Source organism: Astatotilapia calliptera, chromosome 4, assembly GCF_900246225.1.
Source record: "Astatotilapia calliptera chromosome 4, fAstCal1.2, whole genome shotgun sequence".
NCBI classification, from domain to species: domain Eukaryota; kingdom Metazoa; phylum Chordata; class Actinopteri; order Cichliformes; family Cichlidae; genus Astatotilapia; species Astatotilapia calliptera.
In genome coordinates, this window is record NC_039305.1 from 6,217,799 (window position 1) to 6,240,131 (window position 22,333).

At 40.2% G+C, this 22,333-nt stretch overlaps 2 protein-coding genes across 2 annotated transcripts; one reads left to right on the forward strand and one right to left on the reverse strand.

Annotated features, from left to right (window-relative positions):
* Positions 1 to 7,267: 7,267 nt before the first annotated feature.
* Positions 7,268 to 13,721, reverse strand: LOC113020351 (GTPase IMAP family member 8-like). The gene is made up of 4 exons (XM_026164235.1): positions 12,444 to 13,721; positions 10,179 to 10,889; positions 9,385 to 10,047; positions 7,268 to 8,080 (listed from the first exon to the last, which is right to left on the reverse strand). Exons 1-4 carry the CDS (start codon positions 13,234 to 13,236, stop codon positions 7,359 to 7,361), a joined length of 2,889 nt encoding a protein of 962 aa, XP_026020020.1. The 5' UTR covers positions 13,237 to 13,721; the 3' UTR covers positions 7,268 to 7,358.
* A 1,012-nt stretch (positions 13,722 to 14,733) lies between these two features.
* On the forward strand, positions 14,734 to 16,390 carry selenow2a (selenoprotein W, 2a). Its single transcript, XM_026163651.1, has 4 exons — positions 14,734 to 14,859; positions 15,064 to 15,161; positions 15,344 to 15,420; positions 15,519 to 16,390. Exons 1-4 carry the CDS (start codon positions 14,831 to 14,833, stop codon positions 15,600 to 15,602), a joined length of 288 nt encoding a protein of 95 aa, XP_026019436.1. The 5' UTR covers positions 14,734 to 14,830; the 3' UTR covers positions 15,603 to 16,390.
* The last annotated feature ends 5,943 nt before the right edge of the window (positions 16,391 to 22,333 follow it).

Genomic DNA, 22,333 nt, shown 5'->3' on the forward strand with positions numbered 1-22,333 from the left:
GCTACTGACATGTTCCAATAATAAAGTGCTGGGGAAGCATTTTGCCTGGCCAGAGTGGGAAGATAATGTCTAAAGGTGAAATCCACTTCAGGGTCAGACCACAAACCCAGTATGCCACCGCTGATTGATTTACGGGGAGCTATTCTCTCATTTCACTCTCCGTAATAGGTCCTGTAATAGTCACTTGCAAAGCAGTTCAAAATTTTTAACATACAATTGTGTTACTTTATTGGTCTCCAGTCACGGGGTTAATGATTTAACGAGTGAGACTTTGTGAGAAACAGACACAAATTGAAAATGGAATGGGAATTTACTCAACTGGCGTGCAGTTATTTTCCTTAATTGTTTCCTGAACTTTGCCCTTGAGGTTTTCCCTGACCCGGCATATCCTGATGGGGCAAAATGACAGACATGAATTTAGGAAGATGGAATGGGGAGGCCTGGGTGTGAGTGTGTAAATGCAGCTGTTCTGGTCTGGGCCAGGTGGCAGCAAAGCCAAAAGTACCTCATTTACTTCTGACACAAACTCCTCCATCATCTCCATGTTTGAAGCCTGGATATATTCATAGTACTCCTGAACATTTTTAGTGAAATTCCCACAAGCTAAATTACATTTTAAAGAGGACTTAATGAGCACAGGGGTTCCCACATTAATGTCCTGTGTTTCATTGGTTAAACTAGTTTTGAAACAGCTGAAGACTTTTGAGAAATGTTGCCCTGTGTCTGCAACAAAAACAAAGACAGTATTTGATTATCATGCATCCCTTTATTCTCCATCCCAAGTCAACCCAATACTCCTCTCACTGCCTCTGTCACAACATTTTCATCAAAGCTCTTAGCTTCTAAAGCATCCTGTATCAGGAAAGCAGTAAACAGTGATGCTATTTTAATGCATCATTGATTTTGACCAGAAGTATAACAGAATTACAACTAAAGGAGTGCTGTAAGTTAAAAATATGAATGTTATTTAGTATTTTTTTTTCTGCCTTTAAAAAACATTAAATTTTATATTTTGGCATTAAAATATCAATTACAGAGCTTGCATGTACTGGGGTATTAATGTTTTTATTATCGTGTTAATTTAGGGCAGGTCAATTGGGTGTTGGTCTAATAAATTTGTTAAGCTCTGTAATGAGAAAAAATAAAGAGGACAGTATTTATTTCCCTTATATATTCTACATGTATTGAGGATTCAGAGCCATGACACTACTTAGAATACGTATAGAGCAAACTGCATATTTAGATATAATAGTTCCTAGAGGTTTGATATGAAAGAGTTGTGCACTTGAGAGTTGAAGCCCTGTCAGACAAATCTAAAAACAGAGAATTTAAACTTTATCTATCCAACTTAATCAAGCACAGTGTCAAATGGACTATCCAAAGTCCAGTGTCTGTAGATGTTCTGAATGGTCATTCTTGAAGATGGTGTTATCATCCAATTCCATAACCCTGTCCATGAAAAACAGAAATCGTACCTTTAAGTTTGGTTGATCTTGCCTTCAAGGTCATTTCTGTGAGCTGCACTGCTTCCAGCACAGCTGCTATTATTTTTAGATGGTTCTACAAAAGTCACATTCTGACCGCATGTGCTGCTCTGATATGTACTGGATTTCTTCCAGTGGTAATGCCCTACAGTGGCCCTGAGAGGCCAAACGGACTGCAACTTAAGAAAACACCAGCAATAAGAAAAACACTGCAAAAGCACACAAAACACAACGGAAATAGTTAAAAACGGAAATAGGAAAAAACCGATTTCCAAAAGTGCAAGGGAAGTGTTTCTGGGGAGACAATAACCCGACGGACCAGTTGGAGGAACCAAAACATGCTAGGTAAGTGTGTTTTAATCTCATTATTCATATAATACTGATGACGGATTTTTAGGCAAATAGTTAGGCTAACACACTTAACTCTCATCTTTTCTTTATTCACAAAACCGATAGACCCTTCACTTCTTTTAAGGGTCTCCTAGTGCGATTAAGTTATTGCAACTGGTCCGTCAGGTTATTGTCTCCCTAGAAACACTTCCCTTGTGCTTTTGGAAATCAGTTTTTTCCTATTTCTGTTTTCGTTTTTTCTATTTTTGTTTGCTTTTGCAGCGTTTTTCTTATTGCTGGTGTTTTCTTAAGTTGCAGTTCGTTTGGCCTCTCAGGGCCACCGTAGAATGCTATTCGAATTTCATTTTGGTAAAGAGAGAGAAGTTGAACAGACAAAAATTAAATAGTGTGTGTGGTCAGCTATTGCATGGTGTGGTCTAAAACCTCAGTGCATTGTAATTTAGGCAACACTGACAAAGCAAAAGTTTGGGTCATTTATGCAGCAGAAAGGTCTTCTTCACACACCTCAGCACATTACAACTCCACGTTGACAGTCTGACCCCAGTGAGCAGATTTACAATGTGTAACCCTGTGACTGTTAGGAAGGGGGGAAAAAAGACGTTTTCCTGGCCACGCTCCTGACAGCAGGTGCTTTGGTCAGCCTTGGAGACTAATGGCTCTTTCACTATGAAGACTTCTGTTTGATCTCTTGGTGGTAGCTCTCATGACAAGTGATGATCCACAACACGAAGATCCCCACAGACAGAGCCGGCAGTGTTTCTGCTTCATGGCACAAATTGCAAATGCACACCTGAAAGTGGTCACAAAAGACTCTTTACTACAGACACTTGATGCATGTGTATGACCATGCTGTTTATGCTTCCTTATGCCCAGGTTACTTTGACCTAAATTCTGATTCCAGGCACGATAATGCTACAGTCACACGAGGGGAAATAGGGGTTTGAGACCACACCAGAATTACTGCAATAAACAGTAAATTTGCAGTCTTGTTTGTCTTTGGAATAGTTGCTTTGAAGATTGGGACCAGGTTCAACTGCAGTACTGCTGAGAATAATGGGAGTGTCATTTGTTTTGGCAGATTAGATTAACAATTTCACTTGATTCTGCCATTGCAGAAAAAGTAAAATGTTTCACGTTTACCAACAACAGGAACTCACTAACAAACAGGTAACATCACAGTGGCTACACCAGTCTTTTATACACAGTCTAGGATTTCTTGGTACTACAGTCAAAAATTATAAAATCTTTCCATTAAAAATTCCCAAAAGATTGGTGGCAAATGAAATCAATCACGAAAACGTGGATAGAATGTGCTTTCCCTCACAGCAAGTTCCACTCCACCATCTGGCCTTTCTGTGTTGAGTTTGCATCCTCTCTCTGGCTCCATCCAACAGTCCAAAAGAGTTAGTGGGTTAAGTCTATGCGCGGCCATAGGTGTTAATGTGTTAATGGTTGTCTGTCTCTCTGTGTTACTCTTGCAACAGATTGGCCATCTGTCCACAGTGTACCCTGCTTCTCGCCCTGTGGTAGCAGGGATACTCTAGCCTGATAAGGATAGGTGGTAGAGAACAGATGGATGGAATGTGGATTCACAGAAAGTTACTACTGCAAGTCTATGACTGTGCTGTGCTAGAAATCATGAGTCACAACCATTGCTGGTTAACACTAAAATCTAACATTAGCCAAAGTATTTTTTTAAATTGTCGTGAACAGCCCCAAAAGAAAAAAAACCATAATTTAGTGGCATAACTGTGGAATTTAAAGAGAAAAAACAAAAAGAGAAAGTTACTATTTAAAATAATCCCTTAAATACCCTGTATGTCTCTGTGGAAAAGCCTTTGTTAATCACAGCCTTGATAGAATTAAGTGTCATCCTGTCGGATTAATGCTAAACTCACCATTTAGCTGTAGCACGCACAAACATGACCTGGCCTAATAGCAGCTGTTTCTGTGCTGTACTAGCTATGTAAGCCTAAAGCACTTGTGAGATCATCATGCAGACTTTCTTTAAAAAGGTAGAAAGTTTCAGTACTCCCGCTGAGGTGCACTGGTGGACACTGCGTCATGTCCCAGACATTACCCCCAGGGGAAGTCAGTGTATCAGAGCATGAAAAGAAGTGGAGGACGCATGATTTCTTTACTCCAGGTCTAAATCATTCCTCTCTTCCTTCTTCTCTAGACCCGTTCCCAGCATCTACCCTGCCGTCCCTCTGCCCGGCTTTCTCTCTCCACCTGGAAAAATAGCAGGCAGTGAAACGTGACACGGGGCAGCGGCTGGGGGGGGGGGGGGGGGGGGTCGTGCCGGTCGCTGTGCTGTCCCACTAATGGAGATGGATGTGGGCTCAGAATTGTCTCCTGAACAGCCTCCACAACGAAGAGAGAGAGGGGGGGGATCCATTTCTACTGCACTTCCTCCTGGGCTACAGAACTCCCTTAATGAGAGGGGAGGGCTGAACACTCACGACTTGATTTGAGAGAAGGAAGGGGAGACCATGAGATGGAGACCTGCAGAGAGAATGGGACGGCTGAGAGAAAAGACATGTGGAGAGATAGAAAAGGGAGAATAGGCTGAGAGAAAATGGGCAGCGGGAGAATAAAGTAGAGGAATGACATGTTGACAACAGAGGAAGATAGATGATAAGACAGGAGGGAGAGAGGATTGAAGGACTAATGATATAAAGGTATAATGCAAAGAGAGAAAATGGCAAGATGAAGACTGACAGAGATAAATAGACCATGATTGCCGACAAATCACTTCTTTGCTATTATGCCTCCCGTAACTCCATCCTCGAAAAGTCTCCATCCCTGTCCTGGGTCCCTACATTTAGATTTCTTTGTCTTTTTTCATAGCTATCATAATAAGTACAAGTTTGAGTGCAGAGCTGAGGCTGGCAGAGGAAAATCCATAACAAAATAAAATTGTGGATGATAGGAGAGTGAGTGATGCTGCAATCGGAGAACAAGCCCAGTAACAAGCACTGAAAAAACTTAATACACAGGAGTTCCACAACAATTGTGTGTCTTTATGCACAAAAATCTTTAGGTGAGTAAACGGCCATGACCATACACACAACTGTGCAGGTCATAGTGTGTTTAAAACCTTGCATCCAGAGGTTAATACCTGTCATCTTCCTGGAGACCAACATATATTCTGCATTGTCTCTCAAATCAATCTTTTTTCTCAAATGCAGTCATGATAAATATTCTGTAGTCTGGACCCCGTTGCTACACTGAATGCTCTGCATATGCCGACCATCCGTGGATCCATCAGGCATGAGAGCAACTCATAAGAGGTGTGCATGTGCCAAAAGTTCAAACAGACCTGTCTTCTCTTTTTCTTTTTTTTCACATAAGGTGTGTGCAGTCCTAATACAGAAAGTGTGCTGCAGGTGTAACCACTAAAGAGATACATTTTGCCCCACATTCAGCATAGCCACTGTGATATAAGGCTTGTTTTTCCCAGTATATATGTGCCACTTATACCCTGTTCTCAGTAGCCAGTTTCACTGATTACAGAGTTGGAGCATCTGTTGCCAAATCATGGGTGCACAGCTTCAGTCCATTTTAGCCTGGAGGCCAGCTGATAATTCCACTGCTTTCATCGTGACTGAGGTATCTCAATAACTGAAGACATTTTCCATCCCCAAAGGATGAATCCCAAATTCTTTGCTGATCCTGTAATTCTTCTTCTAGGGCCGCACTGGGGTCAGCATGTGCGGTTAGTGTGAAATGCCTCAAAAGTTATTGGATACTATCCCGTCCTGTAATTGAATTTGAACTTTGGTCCACATGATCACATCCCTACATATGGCTTATCATCTAGTTTCACATTCAAGTCAAAATGTTGGTTTGTTTCGACACTTTGCTAATTCATGATCAAATAGCAGCAAAACTAGGGCTCTTCCCACCAGCCTTAGGTTACTAATATGAACTCACAGACTAGCTGATATGGCTGTGGACTTTTTTTTTCTTGTCACTCAAAATAGGATAGTGAGTCACCATGATCACTTTTGTCCTTACTGATTTTTCATCACTTGTTTTTTATCCTTTTTACAATAGGTTCACACAAAGAGACCACAGGTAGGGGTTTAAATTTGTATCCCATGTCTCATCTAAATCCATGAATCCGTGCCCTGGCATCACATAGCTTTCTGCGCACTAGTAACATTGTAATAAGGCAATAAGTATAAAGCATTACCATGCCATGAAGGCAGCAGGTGTCTTATCTCTCACTACCATGTGGAGACACCTATTTCCAAAGTTGAATAATGCATGTTTAATAAAGAGAAACACAGTGATGTTGCTTGGGAAGAATGACCACACCAGACTTTTGAGGCCTCAGATGTCAGATGTATTTGTTTCATATTTGCATCTAGGTTCAGAATACACATCAGTAATTTTTACCTACATCAAAAATTGCTACCCGCCTCCTGGTGTTGGCATACATGTATATTTGGAAAGATCTGAGAGTTAGCCTTGAAAGCAGTGGACTTTCACAGCATTACTTTGCCAGAGCCCTATCAGCCTCTGCATTCTGTCTGTGTGTGACTCACTTGAAAGCCCTTGATAAACACTGGAGGGCGGAAAGACTTTAAATGTAAGCTTTGCAATTTCTCTATTTTCTCTGCAAAGAAAGTAAGCAGGATTGACTTCCTGTTTGTTAACCATTGTCAGATTCTTGGATTTTGGAGTGTTTGAATAAAAACTGGGTGAAGTAGACGTGGAGACACCTGCATAAGCAAACACAGCAAATCTAAATCTTTGAAGGCTTTAACGATTCTGCAAGAAGCTATATTCTTTATTTAGACGTACAATCTTCTCTGCTTTCATCTACAACGCTACAGAGATTCCTCCCTAAGTTGTGCTCTTATAGTATTATAATAAAAAGAGAAAGATATTTGGACAACATTAGGTTGTGATTATCAAGATCTTCAACTGTCTTTTTCCATATTTAAACAAGAATTTTCATAATTATTTATTTAAAATGCGCTCACTTGTGGCATTGTCTACTAGACACATTTTTAAAGATGCCTGTTGTAAATCTACAATCTAAACACTGTCACTTTATTATATAGAAGTTGGAATATTGTTTTAAGTATGCCATAGGTAAAGGTATACTTAAGAAACAGCATCTTCATTTTTCCTTGATTTTATGACAGTTTTAAATGTTTTTCTAACAATTTTTAACCTTTGATCTTTTTTTCTGGAGGTGTAGTCATCAGTGTGTTACATCAGATTTAATGAATGATGACAGAAACTATTTGTATAATCCATTTCTAATATTTTCCATGAAAAAAAGTTAAATGAGTGAGAGGAACATGGTTTACCCAACCTTCCCTTATACAATAGCGCCATCTTGTGGATAAAAACCATAAAATCTGCTTTAGTTTTTCTTGTTATTTACATAAACCTCCCAAAAACTGCTTCTGAATTTTTATTTCACTCGATAAAATACCAATTTCTCTCTTCCATTCTCTGCTTTTATTATTGATCTTTGTTTCTGTTATTACTGAGACCCCTTTATTAGCGTGTATTATTACGGCCCTGTTTGATTTCGTATGCAAGTTGCTGTATGATCCTCCAGATTTGCTCCACGCGCTTTCTCTGTTCTGCCAGATCCCTCTTTATCTCCTCAAGCAGCTCCAGCTTTGAAAGTTTCCTGTGAATGGATGTAAACACTTCCTCTCCAGCTTCCCCAACAGCATTATCCTGCTCGGGCACGGCGTGGCTCGGTTCAGGCGGCTGACATGATCTCATGGCTTCTTCCCACACAATCTCAAAGTGCAAGTCAACGAAGGCTTCCAGTTCCTCCAGGCTGCTGTTGCCCCACTGATCAATGAATGTCTGCAGGCCTCCAGACTCAGAGACCCTCCTAAGAGTCCGCTCTATCAGTGCAGGATGGCAGAGTGATTGCACACTGATCAAATCTTGTTCTACACATGCCTCGTTCTGTGTCTGAGATGAAACCAGATGCGTTGTTTCAAGTCTGCGTGGGATGGGATCCATGTGACCCTCCCTGTTCACTCTCAGGTGGTTGTGAGGAGCAGGAGATGGGACATGCTGAGTCACTTTTGGCAACCTCAGTACTTGTTTGCCAGAAAGCGGAGAGAATATATAGGACATGAAGTGATATTGGTCCACAATGATGCATCCAGCCAACTCTGTGGTTCTTCCTGCTGGTAACGCTACTAACTGAGAACAATCTTCTGAGAGCTTTGGTGATCGATAGGGGAGAGATTCAGGCACTGTGAAGGAAATAATGACACTTGATGTGATTTCCTGTGAGCAACAAAAAGTCTTCACTATTAAGACTAGGGATGGGTACCGGTGTCCGGTGCCTTGATGGCACCGGTTCTGACATAAACGGCAGTAACCAGACCGAAAAGCAGCGCACATTTCGGTGCTTTATTTCGGTGCTTTTTTTTCCTGAGCTGTGATACACTTTAGATTCTAGCCAATCATTTTACGTTTCCGAGGATAGTAGGCGGGGCCAGGTACGTACGTTCTGTTAGAGCAGAGCTACAGATTAAAAATGTCCAAGGCGAAGCGGTCAAAAGTCTGGCTGTACTTCACTGCAAACTATGCAAACTCAGCAGCCTGCAACAAGTGCTTTAAGCTGATACCTCCTTTGACAGTATCACAGTAACACCTCAAATCCGATGAAACACCTGGCGACGCATAGCGGGGTTTTTTTAAAGCCCAGAAATGCGCCGTATTTGATTGCTTGCTGCGAGACCTCACACCGAGCACATCTACTGCGGGTGGGTTGCCTGTTATGCAACATCCCCCAAAAACACGAAGAGGAGAGTCCTGGCCCCTAGCCCTGCCAGTGTAGCAGAAATGATGACGGATGATGGTGGCAGCAGCCGTTCTTCTCTGCGTGAGTAGCTAATTTACGTTGAGTAGGCTAACCACGTTATTACATTAATGCATGTAAGGTGAACTAGCTAACATCATCATAGCTACATGCGGCTGTCTTCTTGTTTGATGGCAGATACTCCCTTCACCCTGGCCAAAAAGGCTAAAATGACCAAAGAAAAAGTGGAAAACAGTTAAACATGAGAGGTTTAGGACAAAGTTTGTGTTTTTTCCATTGTTTAAGCACTGCTTCCAGCCAAGAGTGATACCATATATGCCCCATAGCTGCAGAAAAGGCTAACATTGTTATCTTTTTACAAAAAACAGCTGAACATGAGAGGTTTTTGGACCAATTTTGTGTTCTCCATTCTTTAAGCACCGGTTTGAACACCGTTTGAGCACCGGCACCGTTTCAAAAGTACTGATTTGGCACCGGTATCGGATAAAACCTAAACGATACCCATCCCTAATTAAGACTATTATTTATTAACAGTATAAAACACATAGACCACATACTAAATGAGTCTTTCTTTGTGTTTTCCTCTGTGATGTTTATTATGTGCATTTTTTTTACTTTCTCTATTTAAATTAGCTCATAATGCTGTCTAATTTTCATTTTGTTAATAGTCTTTAAACCCATTGGCAAATTCAAAAGACATATAAAAGAAATAGTTTCATTAGGTTTACTCACAGTTATTGGACTGCTCAGGTCTGCTGCGCATGAAATCCTCTGGTCCCCTTTTGCACAGTGGCTCTGTGCCTATCTGCTGCTCTTGAGCTGAAGCAAAACTTTTCCACATGTGATCACCTCTGTGAAGAAGAGCCTGCCTCTCATCAACCAGCATCTCTTCCATCACATCAATTAGCTCTTTAACCTGAGCTCCATCTCCCCAGTTCTTATTGTCTAAAACATGATATCTGTTCCCACACTTCTCAACAAGCCATTGCAGTGGCTCTCCTTCGCTTTCAATGTGCTGCTCGATGCTTGTGTCACCCAGCATGTCACCATAGCTGAACAGGACCATACATCTGCTCCATAACTGATCTCCACCTGCCTCCAGGTCTTTTTGCAAGGTTTTCCTCCAGGTATCTTTGAACGACGAGCTAAGATTGACAACCAGAAGTATAGCACAGGATGCCTTCAAGAAGTCCGATGTCACAGAGAGGCAGCCTGGTGTGTCTACTACCACCACCATCTTGCCACAGATATTTCCCTTCCTTTCGGTGCAGGAAGTACTTTGAGCAGCCGTGTCAAAGCAGTCTCTGCTGAGGATGGTGTTTCCACAGGAGCTTTTGCCTATTTTTGGGCCACCAATGAGCACGACTCTCAGCTCTGTCAAAGGTTCGAGGTTCTCTGGCAAACAGAAGTGTTATATATTTATTTATTTCTAAAAATCTAAACAGAAAGCCACCATGCTGCTAAATTAAATATTGTTAAAATGAGTAAAACAAGATCTTGTTGACTTTGTTAATTATCCAACTCACCCAGCTGAGCTCTTGCCATCTGCCTTTGTTTCTTCTTCTTCATTAGCCTTTCTCTGGCTCTCTCTTTCTCTCTTCGCATCGTCCCCTCCAGCTGCTCCAACACTTTCCTCTCTAGTTTATAATAGCAGCCGTTGTCACTGCTAGTGATGATTTTCTCAATCTTTGCAATCAACTCCCTGACTTGAAATTCCTTATCTTTCATTTTACTGTTCAGAACATGATACTTGTTGTCACATCTTTCAACAATCCACCGCAGAGCTTCTCCCTCACTCTCAATGTACTGCTCAATAGGCGTGTCTCCGAGCCAGTCCCCAAAACTAAACAGCAGGATAACGTGACTCCAGATGTGTTCACCGATCATATCTAGATGCTCCTGTGCTGCTCTTCTGCAGGTCTCTGTGAATGCTCTGTCCACACGGATCACCAGCAGAAATACGTGAGGTCCCGGAGGACAAAAATAAGAACTCAGCGCCAATTCCCCCCGATCAAAGTTGGAGCTCTCATCACAGAAGTAGTTCATCCACCACCCTGGTGTGTCCACCACAGTTACCAGTCTCCCAAGCACCATTTCTTGTCCAGCCTGGCAACAGACTGTCCTAATGGGTTTAGGGTTGTTCTCTCTTGCCAGGATAGTGTTGAGTGCTGAAGTCTTCCCAGAACCCTTAGCTCCAAGGAGCACAATCCTGATGTTAGTAACTCCCTTTGACTTATCTGAGAGAAGTAAAGAAGAACAAGGGTTGGTTAAGTAGATTGTGTTTATATTGACACAATAAACACACCTACACAGACACAATTTTAAGTGTATGTTCCAGATGACATTTGGGGTGGCGATGGTCAGCAAAGAAGCAGTCAAAGTAAGTGGAAGTTTCTTGGACATATACTTTGTAGCCAACACTGTTTTCTGCTGTAAGCGGCTATGGATTGAGCTTTCTGAACTTTCTAGTTTCATCACAGAATATATAAAGGACCTCTTTCTTAAAGCTCTCAGCTGTTTTGGAAGATTACTGGTACTATTACAGTTTTTTTCCTAATTACTAAAACACTTACAAATTCTGTGTACACTAATAGCTCACTATGACACACTGGGCAAAGGGATTCACTCGTGATGCACAATGCATAATGTGAGGCAGAAGAGAAACACAACTAGCACTAAAATAAATGTTCACACTTGCTACTAATACAGCTTAACAGTTGAGTGTGAGTCCAGAAAAGGGAAGTTAAGGGTTGATGCCAACTATGGTTAGTAATGAACAGCAGGGTTATAGGTTTCAGGTGGTCAGCTGGAGCCTTTCTGTGTGGAGCTTGCACAGTCATCATGGCTTCCTCCCACAGACAAAAAATATGCTGCAAAGTTAACTCATGATTCTAAATTTGCCGTAGGGAAATTTTTATTTCGTGTGTTGTAACTTTTGTACAAGCGCAAGACAGCACACGAATTTGGAAAGACCTCGGTTACGGGTAGTGAACACTGTGTTCTGTTTTTTTAGTGTGTAATCAGTCCTCAGCACTTATGATTTTAGCTGGTTGTGTGATTTTAAGCACAGGCAAACAGTTTTGTTGAGAATGAGATTTTGAGGGTTATATAGGTTGTATCACAATTTAACAAACAAATAGAGGTAATTTGGAGTTGTTCAGTTGGAGAAATGACATCTGTGCATGGTGAGGTTTTGTTTTTTTGAAACTTCTGCTTCTTGTGGTTTTGAGTTTTGCAAAATGGTTACATGACATCTGCCAGTTGCGTCAGGGCAAAAACTGCCCGAAGGGTTTTCCAAAACACACAGTTTCAGTAAACTGGATTGCATGTTACTGTCAGGGTCTAGCTTTTGTGTTTTTGAGTTTTGTATTCTTGTTTAATATATTTAATTTTGTTTTTCTGTTTGGTCTTTATTTTTACTCTAGTGTTTAAAGAATTTTTTTTTTGCACTTCTGTTTTATTATTCTTTGTCATTACCTAATGTTCTGTTACATGATGACTTTTAGTCTCAGAATTTAGTTCCCACTTTGACTTCATTGTTATCCCTTCTGCTACACCTGCAATGTTTCCCTTATTATCTGGTTTCAGTATTAATTACTTTTCTCTCCTGTCTTCCCTTTTCACTGTCATCTTGTTTAATGGGTCTTTTTGTCTCTGTGTTAGTACTTTGTCTTTTCATTACTTCCTCTTTCACTGAAGATTATTCTTACTTTCTGTTTTTCATCTTTTAAGATTTCAACAAATGTGTTAATAACTTTCACACATACATACGTACATACACATCAACTCACTTTGTATCAGAGATCTGTGTTTTTTCATTTTCTTTAACCTCAGCCGAGTCCTCTCCTCCATCTCTCTCTTTTCCTCTTCATTCACCCATAAAATTTTTGCCTCCATTTCAAACACACTGTTTCCATTTTCTGTGACAAGTTTCTGTATCTTTTCCAGCAGCACTGTGCGTTGAGAGTTATCACTCGGGACAACACTGTGACGCCTCTGGCTGCACTTTTCACTGAGCCAGCAGAGGGCCTTTCCCCCACTTTCTACATACTCTTCTGAATTTGTGTCTTTGTACTTCTCAGCACAGGTGAAGACAACCATGCAGTGACTCCACACCGCGTCACCCAGCAGGGCCACGTGTTCCTCCAAAGCCTTCCGACGCTTTTCTGACAAGACAGAGGTTGCCTTAATTATTATAAGGAACACATGTGGGCCTGGCGAGCAGAGAGCAACGCTGGTTATGATCTCCATCTTCACCAGCTTAGGTGTGTTCTGAGCACTGGAGTCACACCACCAGCCAGGAGTGTTCACAACTGTGACCCGCAGTTCGGACACTTTCCCAATCCTCCTGGAGCATAAAGTCCTCTCTTCTGTGCCAAACTCTTCTTTACCCAGGATTAAGTTTCCTACAGCATTCTTTCCAGAGTCTCTGCCACCAAGAAGGACAATCTTTAACTGTGATGTACACCAACCATCCACTAAAGAAGAAAAATAGAAATACACATTAAGGAAAAGAGACAAGAATGAAAAGCTAATCCCAAAATCTTCTTTTTTTACTTGTTGATGAATTCCCATCCATGACATAAAATATCAAAAAGACTGAAATCAGAAATGCATGTATCTCAAACAACAAGAACAAGGCAGACTAATTTAAAAGTATTTTTGTTTATATCAGATCCCAAAACATGTTTTCACCCTGATAAAGATAAATCATTTCACACTCTACAACTAATTAGCCCCTTCTTGATAACTGTGCGGGAGTAAATTGTGATATCACGCATCCATTTTCTCTGTGATAGGGCCTTAAAGCAATGCTTTATTATGGGTGCGGCCACTTTGAATCACAGATGGGTGCAGTTTCCCCTGATTCAGCATTGCACTAAAAGACGCTTTAAAGATACTTCTTCTAAACAAAGAAGAAAGAAATTAACCAAGGATAAATGAAACAGCTATTAGAACATGAGGCAAGTATAAAAATGAGTAAATATGAAGCATGAAAGATTTATTAAAGCTTATATACCTTATGGCTGACTATGGTTTTTTTCATCATGGATTAATAGAAACATTTCAACACTGTATTACATAACAGCATTAAACTCCATGCTACTTATCAATGAAACTATAGTGAACAAAAATGAACAAAACAATGTGGAAACATCACTAATCAATCCATTGTGACCAATTTCTTTGTTAATGAAACATTATGAAATCATTTCATGACACTAATAATACAAAGTCTTTGGGTTTCAGACATAATTGTGTACGTTTTGTGGTGAATAAGGAGAATCATATATTAACACTTACATGTTGACAGATTGCTAGTTGCCATCTCCAAATCTGTGCTGTCTATAAGCCTGTAATGTATAAAACAATCATCATTTTCTCACGTCTACTCCATGTTTCCAGCCTTTGTGTGAAAAATGCAGACACTGAAGGAGTCATGGTAGTGTGTAGAGTCTGAAGGTCATCTGCAGTCAGCAATGAGACACGCCTGCCATAAACACTAATAACCATTTATCATTTACTCCACACAAACAAAAACTGTATTTTTTTCATAATACTCAGAGAGGTTTGGGGGTTAAAACATTTAATAAGTAATTTTGCAATCACGGGACATTACATTTTAAAAATAAAATAAAAAACTAACACCATAATCACACTCAATTTTTGGGATCCTGTAGTGTCGCCATGTAACTAAATGCCTTTATTCAAATTAACTGCAAATTTTAGGTTTTCCTGTTTCCTGCTTCTATTTATTATTTTATTCGCCTGATGAGCGAATAAAATCAAATAAAATGTGCCGCCAAACCATGAAACAATAGCTAAAACTCTAATTAGCTTTCAAATAATTAATGTGTAACACTAACGTTGCACTTTTTTTATTTTCTTTTTTTCTGCACTTTAACAATGATATTTACATGCAGTACTTCCGGTTAAGCCATTCAAAATAACCTAATTAGTTAAAGTTTAATGTTTTTAAAAATTAATTTAACATTTATTTCTTTTTAAAGAAAGAAATGTATTGTGTAGCTCTGTGCTCGGACTTCTCTCGACAGATCAGGTTTTTCTTGGTTTGTGGGGTAAATAAGCTCCGCCCCTCTTCCGGTTTGGTTTTACACAATCGGTGGTTACCAAAGCAGACGTTCGGAGCTCTGTGGTCATTAGAGGATCAGCGACGATGGGGGTCAAAGTCAGAGTGGAATATTGGTATTTTTTTTCATATTACGTACTTTCTTTATATTTTCAGTTAACTTTTTGTCTGTTGTCAGTTTAAACACAGTTTCACTTTTGGCTAGCTCATAGCTAAGCTAGGTGCCTGCGCAGGCAGCAGCCTGAGCCAAGAGTAAGGAGCGCTGATTCTGCTTTTGCTTGTATGATTTTCTTACGCACCTGTGTTTTTATTTAATTTAGTGGTGGATGAGGTTACGAGCCCCGCTATCGTGAGCTCGCCCGTGTTGTCAAGGGTGAGTTTAGCGATGCGGACGTGACAGGTTTCGTGGGAAGAACCGGTAAGTCATCGTTGATCGCTGCAGATAAAGCTGGAGCTGGAACTCATGGTTTGTTTCATATCAGATGAGACAAACCACGAGTTCATAGCTCCAGCCTTAAATTCCGCCCCTCCCTTTATTGTGAGCTTAGATCATCAAAGCGCCATTCTCACGTCCTATTTCTGCTGCCCTTGGTATTATAGGTAGCTTTGAGATTGAAATCAATGGGCAGCTGGTCTTCTCCAAGGTTGAAACTGGTGGATTCCCTTATGAGGATGACGTAAGTACTGTGCATACAATTTGCCTATCATATGTCAATTAGAAAAGAATAGCCCTTTATTGTCATTGTACACTTATACTGTGTATTTCTTGGCACAGGTCATGAACGCGATTCAAAATGCTTATGATGGCAAACCTTTGCAGAAGATCACCAAAAGCCGCGCTCCATGCGTCATCATGTAAACCTCCCTACTGCTACACAACCGTGCAGCTGTGGTTTACACACCCAGAAGAGAAGCACTAGCAGTAAACCAAACTCTGCTCTGCCTCATGGCTCCTCTCTCTGTTCCCATAGTGGTCCTCCGGGGTATTAATGATTACCGTTGCTTCAACTATTAAAGGTTATGGTATGATGTATCTGTCCCTGGAGTTCCCTCATCATAGGAGCAAAGACAGGGAGATGATGTTGCAGATGATATGGAGGGAATTCACCTTTTTGTCCTATTGCCTGTCATTTTCTACCCGACTAGTTGTGTTTTGTTTCTCACTGTAGGTTTGTTTGGTTTTTTTGTTGGAACAATACAAATGGAAATACATTATCTTTGCACCACACTATGCATAATAATTTGTCACTAAAGCATTTTTATGATATTTCATCATTTTCATAAAGTAGTAATTCACTCTGCTGGTTTTGAATAGATTTGCATTGTCATATTTGTGGCTTGGTGGATGCAAAGGGAATCTTGACTTTTTTTTTCTTTTTTTTTTAATCCATATCAAATTTGAAAGGAGTACAACATTAAAACAATTGGACGTAATGATGCTATCGTCTGCAGCACCTGAGCTTAGCCAAGTTTCTGCTCTAATTTGTTTCGGTAAAGTACTTTCGCATGAAATGTGTGTTTCTAAGGGCCGTCACCAGCTGGTCTATGAAGCTCACATACTAGATGCTAGCTCATATTCCATAAATCCTTTTGCATTGTTTTCTGATATTAAAACTGGAGCAAGAAATAAAGGCAATTGTTCTTTAAGTACTGCGTGTGTCACTTTTTCACAATTAAAGGTGTCTTATTATCTTTAATAGGTTTCTTAAAATGCTTGCATGTGATTGTTGTCCTCACACGTATTTGGTTCTTGGAACTGGTAACCAGGTGTTTTTCATTGCATGCAAAACAGCTTTTCCTCTGTGGGCCGAGGCTGTCAACCTCTAGGGAGGATCGCACACAAACTGCCAACTATTTTACAGCTGAGTTGAGCAGGCTTTTCCTGTTTTGTCTCTGTCCTCTGACACAAATGGGTGTAGGGCCATACTTGTTAAGGGTACCTCACATAAATACTGACCCCGTTCTCTAGGTTTCTACTTCCTATTGTTATGCATGCTAATTGTTTTGGGGGTTTTTTTTTATTTTCTCTCACCTCCATAGGAAAATGAAATAATTACTTATTTAACACGAACGAACAGATCAGATGGAACCTGCCATTGGTGGGTTTCTTGGCACAACATTTAACACAGAAATGTGGCATAAAGATACTGAAGCAGGGCTAGAGACAAAAAATAAATAAAACTTGGTTCTAAAGTTGTTTGCCATACTTTTTGCACTAAGGGGCGCCAAACTCAACAAAGACTACCATCACAAGTATTTTGCCTCCAGCATACCCTCTGTCAAAGAGTGTCACGCTGAAGTCAAATGCGGAAAGAATTCAAATAAGGAAATTGCTTGTCTGAAAAAGTCTCGCAACCTTCGAGGTTTTGTTTTGTTTTTTAGCTATAAACTATGTTTTTATACATAAAAAGGCGATACTATTAACCAAGGCTCTGAATGCATTTTCAGGTTGTATGTATGCACTGAGGACACTGTCCATTCATAAGCTTATGAAGACCCACACAGTCTTAACAAATGTGCTGAAAGTTAATGTTGGGCCTCATTATTTGTGGATTGGTAGATTTAGCAAACTTTAGAAGGCAAATATTAAAAGGTCACTAATGTAATTATGAATTGAATCATAAATGTGATTAGGCTTTTATTTTGAAAAGAAATGCATTGAAATATTTTACTGCTTTTTAATAAGAAATGGTATTCTGTGTAATCAAGTGTTGCATAGTTTGTCTAGGTGTGTCTTTGGTGTTTGGCTCTGGCCTGCAATGATAACTCCCATCAGCCTGCTTGTTGTAATCCTGATAGAGCTCATCTCTGCTGCCTTAGTGCTCCAATAAGGGCACTGAAAATGTGCAGTGCCTCTAAAGAGTATTTAAGTGTCACCTTCCATATACTTTAGTCAGATGTCTTGACTCAGGTGACACCATTTAACCAATTACGTGACTACAAAAACCAGATGGCACGCTAGATGAATATTTTTCATATTTACTGTACACATAAATATGTTGTAAGACAGCTCACTCACACATAACTGCAAACAGGTTTTTCAACATTTTGTGATGTGTTTCAGCAAACGTTCCCCTTCTCTTTTTTCTTTCTCTTTTATCTTTCATTTTCAGATTAAGAAGTCTAAAAGTCTGCTTTGAGTTATAGATTTTCAAACTGCTATAATGAGGCTCTCCTCCAAGTCTGTACAATCTTTTATTTCACATATTTTTATGCCACCACAAATGGAAAGTTTTTCATGTTGCTGTCACATTTTCCTGAAGTTCCCTAAATGTTTATGAAAATGTGTTTTTGGACACACATTCATAATCAAATAGGCTATACGAAGCCTGGGAGTGTCTGTATACTGTATGCGTAGAAACATGGCCACCGCAGATAGCTTCTACAATTGCTGATAACAGTGCCACAGTGTCTTTGGCTGGGGCCCACTTCCCTCACTGTGGAGTATATTTATGTATTTACGCTCATAGACAATTATTATTCCTTCAATGCCAGGTCATCAACCAGGAGTTCACAACCCACTGGCCAAGAGCAGCTATAAAATCATAATCATGCATAATCATAGTTCCATATATAAGCATGAAGGCAATTTAAGCCCGTAAAACAAACACATTGTTGCTAGTAGTTCTGCCAGTGTTTCTAAACTCTGAAATCAGTCACTTCAAAAAATGTTCCAGCTACTGTTTACTGTCTGGCTAGCTAGCTGGTGGGTATGAAGACATATTTGACGAGCTCACACTGTCAGCTTAAGGGGAGTCCTTGAAAACTTGAAAAAAAAACCTCTAATGTACACCACAAGTCTGATTTTTAAAAAATCAAAGTAGAGCAGATAGATACACTTATTAGACATATGATTATTTTGAGCCCCTGACTTTGATGCCTCCTCAGATGACTTTGACTTTAGTTCTAATTAGATTGTCTTGGTAGTTTCAGTATGTTAGCATTGCCACTGTGCCCCTGTTAGCACACTGACATGTGTCTATCTTAAAGGACTGCATCCAAGTACAGTCACAAATGACAAACACGGTTTTTCTGTTTCTACTGTTTAGATATGTTACAGTGATTTCTTTATGAGTGCATTTTACTATTTTCACATCTTTCTGACTTGGAGTCCTGTGCAGCTCAAATGGTGCTGCCATTGAAGCCAAAGGGAGCAGACCAATGCTAAGATTTTTTTAAATTCACAGAATAAACTTTTCATTCAAATGTTTAAGCTGATTATTCTAATAAACATTTCCCTCCTGCCTGGCAGCTCCAAATTCATCATCCTTTGTCCAATATATCCCACCTCTTCACATGTCTAAACCATCTCAGTCTCCTGTCTTTTTATTAGTTCCATCATCTCCAAACTATTTGTCATAGAAGGTCTCACTACCATTGTGTAAACTCTCCCTTTTACTCTTGGTGCTATGCTTCATTCACAAATCACCCCGACACTCTTCTCCACCCACTCCACCCTGCATGAACTCTCTTCTTCTTTTGTCAACTGTACATTGTCTACGATTGTTGACCCCAAGCATTTAGACTCATCTAGTTTCACCAACTCTGCTCCTTGCATCTTCACTGTGATACCAGTGTCCCTCTCATTCACACACATTTTCTGTCTTGCTTTTACTGAATTTCATTCCTTTTCTTTCCAGACCATACCTCCAACTCTTCAGCCTCTCTTCCACCTGCTCCCAACTCTTACTACAGATCATAATGTTGTCTGCAACCATCACAGTGCACTGAGACTTGCCGGACCTCCTCTGTCAGCCTATTCATCACCAAAGAACAAGGGGCTCAGAGTTGATCACTGATTTAATCCCAGCCCATCCGTCACTCCCACTGCACACCTCACCACTATCTCTCTGTCCTCTTACATGTCCTGCGTAACCCTCACATACTTCTCTGCCACTCCTGACTTCCTCATGTATCTGTAAATTCATATATATACACGTATATATGAATTTACATATATTTTCAGCGGTAGTCTCAGAACTTCAGACCCCGCTATTGGTACAGGCTGTTTATTATTTATAGCTTTTTTGTATGTATACTACCAGTCAAAAGTTTGGACACATCGTCTCATTTAATGGTTTTTCTTTATTTTGACTACTTTTTACTATCTTATATTTTTACATTGTAAATGTACTGAAGACATCAAATATACGACGCAAGATATATGGAATTACGTAGCAAAGAAAAAAATTGCTAAATAACTCTAAACATGTTTTACATTTTATATTCCTGAAAGTCACCATCCCTTTACTTTGTTTACAGCGCTGCAAACCCTTGGCCTTCTTTCAATGAGCTTCGTGATGTAGTCACCTGAAATGGTTTTCACTTCACAGGTGGGCTTTGTCAGGGTTCGTTTGTGGAATTTCTTGCCTTCTTAATGGGGTTGGGACCATCAGTTGTGTCGTCAGGTTGGTACACAGCTGACAGCCTATTTAACAACTGTTAGAATTCATATTATGGCAAGAACCAATCAGCTAACTAAAGAGAAATGACAGTCCATCATTACTTTAAGAACCCAGATTAGAGCCCAGATAAATGCCTCACAGAGTTCCAGCAGCAGACACATCTCTACGTCAACTGTTCAGAGGAGACTGCGTGAATCAGGGCTTTATGGTCTAAGGAAAAGCAACAAGCAAAGAGATTTGTTTGGGCCAAGAAACAGAAGGAATGGACATTAGACCAGTAGAAATCTGTGCTTTGGTCTTATGAATCCAAATATGAGATCTTGGGTTCCACCTGCCCTGTCAGAAAAGGTGAACGGATGGTCTCTACATGCATGGTTCCCACCATGAAGCATGAAGGAGGTGATGTGATGATTTGGGGGTGTTTTGCTGGTGACACTGTTGGGGATTTATTGAAAATTGAAAACACACTTAAACATTATGGCTATCACAGCGTCCTCTGCCGACATGCCATCCCATCCGGTTTGCATTTAATTGGACCATCATTTATTTTTCAACAGGACAATGACCCCAAACACATCTTCAGGCTGCGTAAGGGCTATTTGACCAAGAAGGAGAGTCATGGAGCGCTGCGCCAGATGGTCTCGCCTCCATGGTCACCTGACCTAAACCCTGTTGAGATGGCAAAGGGAAAAAGAGTGCTCAGCATCTCAGGGAACTCCTTCAAGACTGTCGGAAAACAATGACTACCTCATGAAGCTCATCGAGAGAATGCCAAGAGTGTGCAAAGCAGTACTCCAAGCAAAGAATGGCTACTTCTAAAATATAAAACATGTTTTGAATCATTTCACACTTTTTTATTTACTATTTAATTCCAAAAGTGTTCATTCATAGTTTCATAGCGATATCAATGGACACCACTATCGGCCAGATACCAGGCCGCCAGATAGTTAATATACAAGTATTTGTGAGTAATACAACATTTAAACAAAGCTACATAAAGCACATTATGTGTTATACATGTTTTCAGAATTTTTTTCATTTTTTTCATTTTACTTTACACAAGCTGGTAAATTTCTCTGAAACACACATTCACATTATTATTTTGATCAGAGGTCATACAAAAGGCCCGTCACCTCAAAAAGTTTGGAAATCTCTGGCTAACGGCATAACATCATACACCAACATCTGCAAGATTAGTCGCTAACAGCACATTCTCCACCAACCACAGTGTCAATGCCAAACTTTGCAGTTTTAAAGACTGTGATCTTGATCCAAGATCTGTCATATTTAAGGCTGTGTGATGGGCGGATGAATTTCAGACCCAAATATTGGACACAGGAGACAGGAATGACACCAAGGCTAGCTTTAATGCTAATAGTTCGGGCCATAAACAAAGTCCAGAACTCAGACGCTGTTGAATTTCAGACACACAGTCTTGAGTTAAGACTTGAGCTGTGCAGGACCCAATGAAAGACGCACAGGACACATGGGATGACTGGGGGCATGGCAGCTGGGATTCAGTGTCTTGGATGGCCCTTCATAAAGCAATCTCTGAGACTGTCTCCCTCAGATGCTAACGCAGCTTGTACAGACTGAAGAGCACAAAATAGCACAAGTCTTTCTTACACTACAGCATTCAGTCTCAATGCAGAAAAAGAACACATAGTTATATTGCTCTCCCTCTCAGAAACAGAACACCTAATTTGTAAATCTGCAGACTCAGAAAGAGAAAACACCACTTTATTATTGGCCTGCTAAGAAACTGGAAAGAGCCTTATGATTGGAATTTGCTGTCTCAGGGAAAACACACGGGATTAATCAGTTTTACTCACACTGAACGCAGGCTCAGGGGGGCTGGCGTTGGCAGATGCTGGCAGGGATGCTGGCTTGGGCCCAGGTCACATATCTTAATACAGAACTGATACTGAAGCCTTCAAAAATGCATTTAGTTTATCAGTGATGACAATCATGTGTTCTGTGGCTTTAAGTGAATGCCAACAGGAGTGCTTTTCAGATTGCCTGTATGGTTGGTTTTACCCCCAGAAGACTTGTGAACAGGAAAACGGTCAGTTTACTTTGTGTGTTGACTGATAACTGCACTTGTTTTTGGACTTGCACTGCAGTAAATTCTCATTAGCAGTGCTCTTCCACAAGCTGTTATCACATGTTTTGAAAAAAATTATGT